This window comes from Nicotiana sylvestris, chromosome 11 (assembly GCF_000393655.2).
Source record: "Nicotiana sylvestris chromosome 11, ASM39365v2, whole genome shotgun sequence".
NCBI classification, from domain to species: domain Eukaryota; kingdom Viridiplantae; phylum Streptophyta; class Magnoliopsida; order Solanales; family Solanaceae; genus Nicotiana; species Nicotiana sylvestris.
The window spans coordinates 113,090,403-113,099,364 of NC_091067.1; the positions used below are offsets into that span (position 1 = coordinate 113,090,403).

General features: G+C 37.2%; 1 protein-coding gene across 1 annotated transcript; it reads right to left on the reverse strand.

Annotated features, from left to right (window-relative positions):
• Window positions 1-747: 747 nt before the first annotated feature.
• Window positions 748-2,566, reverse strand: LOC104210544 (inactive protein RESTRICTED TEV MOVEMENT 2-like). The gene is made up of 2 exons (XM_009759469.2): window positions 2,265-2,566; window positions 748-1,566 (listed from the first exon to the last, which is right to left on the reverse strand). Exons 1-2 carry the CDS (start codon window positions 2,368-2,370, stop codon window positions 911-913), a joined length of 762 nt encoding a protein of 253 aa, XP_009757771.1. The 5' UTR covers window positions 2,371-2,566; the 3' UTR covers window positions 748-910.
• Window positions 2,567-8,962: the final 6,396 nt, after the last annotated feature.

The following is an 8,962-nucleotide window of genomic DNA, read 5'->3' on the forward strand; positions in this document are numbered from 1 at the left end:
GGGGACGGGAAATAGAGTGGACAAGGTTGAAAAAGATTTTTGGAAATATGGGAATATTAAAAATATTCCTTCACATCAAACACACCCTAAGTTTCAAAAAAAATTAGGTGTAAGGTCTTTTTATCTCTCCGCTAATAGACTCCTACAGATTAACAGGTTAACTCATTGGTACTCTTATATACAGCAGATGCATGCAAATATTTACTCAAAAATATTATCCCCTGCCCTACCCTCCAAAAAGCCAAAAATCCACATATGAATTAACATGTTAGTCACATGAGTCGTGATTGAAGCTCTACGAAGTAGGAGATATGCCATACTTTGTAATCAATTGTTAAAGGAACTTTAACTTTCAAAATTAATTTACTAGGTATCATCACTAGAGTCGGGGTGTATACGTACTTTCCCAATGTCATTTTTTCTCCTGTCTTGGTTGTATTGCTTTTTCTTGGTTGTTATTGCTATGTGCTTTAGGATTGTGTCACTGTGTGAACAAGGAATGACTCATGGCAAGGGTTGCCATCTACTTCCTTTTGTGAACAAGGAATAACGCCTAGTTATTCTAGTTTTGAATTTTGACCTCTACCATGGCTTGATAGTTAGTTGCCAAACACAGAGATATTCTGCTTATTGATCTCATTTCCCTTTAATATAGTCTTTCTGCTTGATCTTGGGTTGACTCTTTTACAAGGACATGAATTCAGGTTTTTGCTTTCCTTTTTACGCATCAGACATAAATCAGAACACTTAAGTAAAAGTCATGTTTTATTCGTATGAATATTTTCCAGATTCGAAACAAATTTCATGTACACAATTCAGCAATGAGAAAAAGGAAGTAGTCAGTGAGTTCTTCATTCACGCTCGCAGCTGGGAGGAATGCAAATATCCCAATTTTGATCGATAAAAAGCTTCATTCTTCAGCTTGGTAATTGTTAGACTTCATCATATTGCTGATGTAAAGGCCAATTCCAAGAACCAAAAGAGCAATCAGAGTCATATTCATCACTTTCCTTGGCATCTTTAGCTTCTCAGCTAGAGCAACTCCGGCTCCTGTGTTTGCATCAGTTTCAGGTTTGCTGTCATAACTTGGTTTGTTTCCATCTTCAACATTTTTACTTTTCTCAGCAGGAGTTTTTCCTGGCAGATCTTTATCTTCTGTCGTTTGTTCATTCGTTTCAGGACTCGTGGTCTTTGGTTCTTCTTTTTCTGGTTCTTTTGCCGCGGCATTCTCAGCATTAGCCTGCTTAGCCAATTCTTGGCTTTTCGCTTGTTCTTCGTCTTTCTTCTGAGCCTGCTGTTCATGATCTGCTGGTTTCTTGGGCTGTTGAGTATCAGGGGTTGGCAATTCCTTATCCTTTTTTTCTGCTGAAGTTATCAGTTTTGGTTGTTTAACATAAAGAATGCCATTTTCAAACTTTGCACTGATTTTGTTTTTGTCACAATTTTCTGAAACAGGGAAGTCCTTCTGGAACCGAAGCCATTTGTTCTGTCCAACAGCCCTTTGTCCACTGATCTTCAGAATTCCTGATTTGGTCAGTTGAACCCTCACTTGTTCCTTTTTGAAACCTACAAAAATTCAATGTTTTTGTAACAGATAATCAAAAACTTGTGCTGTTGAGACTTTTCTTGTTGTTGTAACAGATAATCAAACATGAAAATGAATGTGACAAAGGCCATAAAATAACCTACACTGAAACGTGAAATTTTCATATTATTAACATCTGATTTTTTATGGGGTTCCCATGAAAATAATGACATTGTGCTAAGGAACATAAATTATTTGCATTTTTTTTTTTTTGTTGAAAATATTACATACAAAAAGAGATGGTATAATTTTCATCTATTTGTTCAGAATCTAATATTTCTCTTATACCAAAAGTCACGTTAACTTTACCATCTAGCGAAACCCAAGCATATCTCACAATGAAAATCGTCAAGAAAATAAACATTGGACTTAACTTCAAAAGCTATTCAAAACTGTTCAAGACCATATAAGGTGACAACAGATCGTTCCCTCAATCAATATGGGACACTTAACCAGCGGCGAAGCTGCATTTTGGTATCGGAAAATTATACTGCGTATATAGATAAAATATCAGGTTTTAGAGGTACATAGCATATATTGAACACCCTTTGTCGGGAATTTAATTTTAAAAACAATTCAAGTTTGAACAGCCTTGAAAAATTTTTGGCTTTGTCACTGCACTTAACACAAACATATAATAAATGACAAGAAAGATAATTAAATTGTAAAAATCTTGCACCTGTGAGATTAAGGAGAAGAGTGTCAGAGTCTTGCTCTTGAACCAACTCTGTAGTTGGCACAAAATCTTCATACACTTGAGCCGCTGCAGCTCCTTTTGATTCCATTTTTCTGTGTTCCTTACCTTTCTTTTTGCTAATATGGGAATTTGTAATCTCTTGTTTAAGCTCTCTTCTTGTTGTATTTGTTGGTACAGAAGAGATTGAATATATTGGTTATATATACACAGGAAAAATATTGTCAAGAGAGATGCTTAAACTCTTTTCTTTCAATTTAGATATTCCTTAACTTATTTCCGTGCCATTCTTTGTTTATAGACGCCTCTGGCTTTAAGAGTTTTCTTCTTCCATAGGAAACCAAATTGTTTTAGAAAAAAATTAAAAAATATAATTTGAGGGTCCACTTTTCTTAAAGCTTCCTTAGTTGAGGACTAATTATTCTCCCCTTTTTCAATTAACCCACATGTCATAATTATTTGATAAATGATGTAAATGTAGTTTCTTCAGTTACATGGCAAAGATCACTTTTATCTTGTGGAAGAAACTATTTATGTTTGGTAGCCGCAAAAATATATAAAATTTGTAAAAATGCATTTATTTATAAAATAAATATATATATATATCGACTATTATTTTGAGAGCGGTTATACAATGTCATTTCCCCTTTTTTTAGTTTAAGAAATTCTTTGTCATGTAATTGAATATTTGTTATGATTAAAGATATTGTTTATCAAAAAAAATGTTAATTACATCTGGTTACACATTAAACAAGACCCAATTTTCTTAATTACCATTATCTTTTTTCCCTTTTTCCTTTTTCCATTTTCCTCATTTCCCACTTTGAGGGCTTAAAAGCTACGTATTCTTTATATTTAAATTTTCGAATATATTAATTCCCTATTGAATTTTTATTTTTATTTTATAAGAAAGCTTTTGTTGGAGACAAACTTTGTCTACGTAGAGAAGTTGGTATTCTTTCTTTAGCATGGGAAAGGAGAAGTTTCTTCAAAAAATTGCAGGAATATATTCTTTGGCACGAGAAATTTTGGAATAATTTTTAGTATACTTTCTCACTTCTTCCCTCTCCTTTCATTATTTTTCTTAATCCTTTTTTAAGTCTATCTTATTCGTTCGCTTTATCATAAAATAATACAAAATCTTATAAAGTTGATCCCATTGGTCTACATAAGCCTGCTAATGGGGTTTAAATAATAAAATGAAAAGAAAAGAGAAGAAAAGAAAGAGCAATTCTTGCTGATTACCTACTTTGGCATATAATCAAATATTTTTTTAATTCTAATTCAATCAGTTTTTCCTTATTAACTACTTACGGTGGGGTTTAAACTTTAAACTATAGCTTTTTTCGATATTGATACGATCTAATGTGATTTTCAAGTCGGTGCATAACTTTTTAGTGGTAATCTCTAGACTTAAACTAATATCTTTTCATTAACATATTCCACGTGGTTATTTTATTAGTTGTACCTTTTTCTGTCTTTTTTTTTTTTGAATTACACCGATTACTCTTGAGAAATTCAGTAGTTCTGTTTAATATTTTTAAAAAGTTGGAATGGGAAGCAAGACTACAGGGTGAGAAGTAAGTTCCAAAACAAGGTATGTAAGTCCAATGAATCTTTAAATTGTATTGTTTTATTAATTAACAAAATAATGTAATTGCAGGCATACAAATTTTATTGAATATAAATTCAATAAAATTATTTGGACCATTTTAAATATATTAGTCCAAATAAATATTATGGGCTAATATAATTGAATTAATTATATAAGTCCAATATATATATTAAATATAAGTCTTAATCCATTGGGCTAGCACATTTAATTGGGGCTAAAGTAATGAGCCCACTTCATTAAGCCCAAGATGTCATTTCCTAGAGGCCCAGTTTGGTGCCACGTATCAAATGACGTGGCACGCCAAGTCAAGCGGAAGAGCCAATAGGACCATACCACGTGTCAAAATGACAAGGCATGCCAAGTCACATTAAAAGGCTAATGAAATCGCGCCACGTGTGCAAGTGACATGTTTTGGCCAATCAAATGTGGTCATGTCACACTTCAATTTGATTGGTCGAAAAGAGTTTGTTCTTATCACAACTCCTCCCTTCTACAACTATAAATAGGGGTCTTCATAACTCAGAAAAGACACCAGAAGTTATAACAAGAAGCAAGAGAGAGCTCGTGGATCAAACACCGCAAATTTCTCTACAAGTTTCAAGCTTCAAGCAATCAAATTCAAGCTCAAGAACGAAGAACAAATCAAGGTCAAATTCAAGCAATCAAGCTCAAGCTCAAGAACAAAATCAGCGTTCGTGGCAACAAACATAGATTCAAGATCAAGCTCAAAGGCCCTTGAATTTATTTACTATTGAAAAGAAGAATCAGAGGATTCATAGAGATTGTAACACTCAAATATTTGAAATAAAATACTACAATTGTTGCGATATTTTCGGTCTTGATTTTATTTTCTCGACGCTAATTTATTGTCTACAAATTCTGGCATGCCCAGTGGGACAATCTCTACCTCTCATCTCAACTTTTCAATCACTAAAGTTCAAGAACATTGAAATGGCTTCAAAGAAAATTAACTCTGGTTCAACTTCCACCAAGGCTGCTAACTCCAGGTTCGATGCTGATGTGGAAAGCATCCTCGATGTTACCTTTGGAAGCTTCGGACCAGTTACGAGGAGCAAAGCGAGCTCTTTAGGACAACAAGCACCCCAAGTGTCGTCCGCATCAACACTTGTTTTTGAATCTTCATCCTCAAAGGAGCAAGATTTGCCACAAATGCACCTGAAGGAGGAAGCGATGTTTCTGAAAAGATTAAGAAAACTCTTGCTCTGCTTGACCTCTCCGGATCCAAGCACTCTACTATGAAGGAAGATGATGATGTTTCAAGTGATGGATCCTCCCCACTTACACCACATAACATGATCCAATCAAGGATCAATCTATGCGAAAATCCATACTACTCTCCATCGTCCACGACAATCATGCAAGGCATGGTGACAAACACTTCATCTATGGAGGAGCAGTTAGAAAACTTGACGGAAGCAATCGCTGGCTTGACCAAATGCATGCAAAATCAAGAGGCTAGAATTAACAAGCTAACAGACAGGGTAGGAATCTTGATGGAAGAAAAATCCAATGCACCCAGCAAGCTCCCAGAAGTTCTAGAGAGTGACTCTCCCCCAAGACAAGTAGCATCCACTAAGGCTATCCCTGTCTCATCTGAAGGGATGATTCCAATCGATCAACTGAAGGATCCATTAAGAACAAATATGAAGTTGCTGCCAAATCCTCTCTTACATATGCAAAGTCGTACATTGCAAGGGTCGATATATTGAAGATGTCTGCTGGCTATCAACCTCCAAAGTTTCAATAATTTGATGGTAAAGGTAACCCAAGTCAACATGTGGCGCACTTCGTGGAGACGTGCAACAATGCTGGAACTTATGGAGATTACCTAATCAAGCAGTTTGTCCGCTCGCTAAAAGGAAATGCCTTTGACTGGTACATAGACCTCGAGGCTGGATCTATCGATAAATGGGATCAACTAGAGCAAGAGTTCCTCAATCACTTTTATAGTACGAGACGTACTGTGAGTTGATATAACTTACAAAAACTCGTCAATGAAAGAGGGAACCAGTTATCGATTTTATCAATCGATAGAGGAATGCAAGCCTCAACTGCAAAGACAGGCTTAGTGAAGCTTCAGGCATAGAGATGTGCATCCAAGGCATGCATTGGGGATTGCGCTACATCTTACAAGATATCAAGCCTGGCACATTTGAAGAACTTGCAACACGTGCCCATGACATGGAATTGAGCATGGCCTCCACTGGAAATGAAAGAATGCCCATCTATGAACCTCGCAAAGGGAATTACAAGCAAGAAGTCAAGAAGTGGGGCAAGTTCGTACCCAAGTCTAAAAGCAAAGTAGCGATGAATGTCAACACATCACCTGTGAAGTTCACAACGAAGGTGAGCAAGAAGCAGAGTATGAAATCCACTTCTTTTCAAGATAAGCCAAGTGGAAAGTTGACTTTAAAAGAAATGCAAGAGAAAGAGTACCCATTTCTGGATTCTGATATGCCAGCCATTTTTGAAGAACTCCTCGAGTTAAATCTCATTGAGCTTCCGGAGATGAAGCGACCAAATGAAGCTGGGAAAACAAATTACCCAAATTACTGCAAACACCATCGACTTGTGAGCCACCCTCTGGAGAAGTGCTTTGTCTTCAAGGACAAAGTCATGGACTTGGCTCGCGAAAAGAAGATCGTGCTTGAAGATGAGAAAGCAAGCACAAACCAAGTCTCTATCACCTTTGGCTCATTTAGTCCGGATGAATTATGTTGTATTAAAGAAAGTAAAGATGAAGAACTACTGGAGAATGACAAAGCTGAAGTCAATCAACCTGAGGATGATGAAGGTTAGATATTGGTGACTCGTCATAGGCGCCACAAAAGCAGCCCACAAAAAAGATCAATGGAACAACCAACAAGGAAAATAATGGTGAAAAGACCGAGGAGATGGAATCCAGTTAAGCACATAAAGAAAGAAAAAGTGGAGGTGCACCACCCTCAAAAGCCACGACATCTAGTGACCTTAGAGGATTTCTTGCCATGTTGGTTCCGCATGAAGATTTCCGGTGATGGTATTGAAGCCTCTTGTTGCAATGCTGATAAAGGGGAAGAAAAGAGTGACGACCTACCGTTAGCACCATCTTCAGAAAAGCTCATTGAGTCTATTCCTCAAGAAGCTAATGCATGCGAGGAAAAGGTTACATTCACAAATGACGATATTCTACTAGGTGACGCCCTTCACAATCGCCCATTATACCTGGTTGGCTATATGCGCGATGAAAGAATAAATCAAATTTTGGTTGATGGGGGATCCTCAGTGAACATTTTGCCAATTCGCACTATGAAAGAACTTGGTCCCATGAGTGAACTCTCAGAAAGTCGTGTGATGATACAAGGATTCAATCAAGGGGGGAAAAGAGCCATAGGCGCGATCAGGATGGAAATCACCACTGAAGATATGCAATCAAGTGCATGGCTACATGTGATCGATGCAAAGACATCATACAATGTCTTGCTTGGAAGGCCTTGGATACATGAGAACAAATTAGTTCCATCTACCTACCATCAATGTTTGAAATACTACGAGGGTAAAGTCGAGAAGAAGATAGTTGCTGATGATGAGCTATTCACCGAGGATGAGTCACACTTCACGATGCAAAGTTCTACTTGAAGAACCGCATTATGAAGGAGCTAAAAGTCGATGATGTCATAAACAACAAAAATGACGAGCCCACAACTAAAAGAGCCAAAATGACTACTGGTAGAGTCAAAGATGTAACTGACGAGGTACAACCCAAGGCGAATAAATCTTATAGAGGGGGTATTGCATCTTATGGCAAGAAAGGGAGTCATGCGCTCCAATATGTCCCTAAAAGGAAGAAAGACGAGGGCGAATCATCTAATCTCCAAACTAACACAGTAAAGGAGTTAACTCTTTCGGTAAAATGAATTGAGGCAGTAAAGTTGTCCTCAAATCCGCTTGAAGGGTTTGTAGCCCAAAATCGTTTGCAGAATGTGTCATTCCCTACAAAACGAACAGATGAAGGTTTTGACCCTAACGCTTACAAGCTATTTGCAAAAGCTGGATACAGTCCCAATGAGCCGTCAAAGTTATAGAAGCTCTTATTAGAAGCTGCAACGAGGCAACCACGTGAAGGTTTGGGATACAAGCAACTATCACTAGTGCGCATCTCAATAAGAAAGGCGAGCAACAATTATATCACTGTAGAAGATAAATCAGCCGCTTCTAACAAGCCTTCTATCTTTGATCGACTTGGAAAATCACCTATGAGGACCTCCGTGTTTGAAAGATTGGGTCCATTAAAGAAGGGGAACAAGTTCCGGAGAAATTTTCAAAGCATAAGAACACCCGCTTCACCCAAAATCCAGGGGATCTCTAAGAATTTTCAAAGTTTGGTTCCTTCTAGAATGAGGCGACAAACAAAACTTGTGGTTTCATATAAAGAAATACTGAAGGTAAAGCCATATACTATGGTCTACACTAAGGAACATGATGAAGATGAAGAAAATGTAAGTTCTTTGTATCATATTACTGTATAAGTCGAGAATGTCGCTCCATCTTCAATGGAGGATAATGCAAAATTGGAGGATGTTTCACCATGTTATCACATATCCTTCAATTATGAGTATCCTCAAGAAGATGAAGATGTGAAGGATGCTCTACCTGAACTTGAAGAAGGAGTGAAGACAACAGTTGATGCCTTAAAAGAAGTTAACCTTGGCACCGATGAAGAACCAAGACCCACCTACCTAAGTGCTTTACTAGAAGTTGATGAAGAGATCACTTATATTGAGTTACTCAAGGAGTTCAGAGACGTCTTCGCTTGGAGTTACAAAGAGATGCCTGGCTTGGACCCGAAAGTAGCAGTCCATCACCTTGCAGTCAAAAATGGTGCTCGCCCTATTAAACAAGTTCAAAGGTGTTTTAGGTCGGACTTGGTTCCCTTGATTGAAACCGAAGTTAATAAACTCATCGAAGTTGGCTTTATTCGTGAAGTTAAATACCCAACATGGGTTTCAAGTATTGTCCATGTAAGGAAGAAAAATGGCCAGATTTGAGTGTGTGTTGACTTTAGGGA

Coding starts and splice junctions, on each gene's coding strand:
- LOC104210544 (XM_009759469.2), bottom strand. CDS start 2,370: ATGGAATCAAAAGGAGCTGCAGCGGCTCAAGTGTATGAAGATTTTGTG. Junction 1,567..2,264: donor TCTTCTCCTTAATCTCACAG/GTGCAAGATTTT, acceptor GAATTTTTGTAG/GTTTCAAAAAGGAACAAGTG.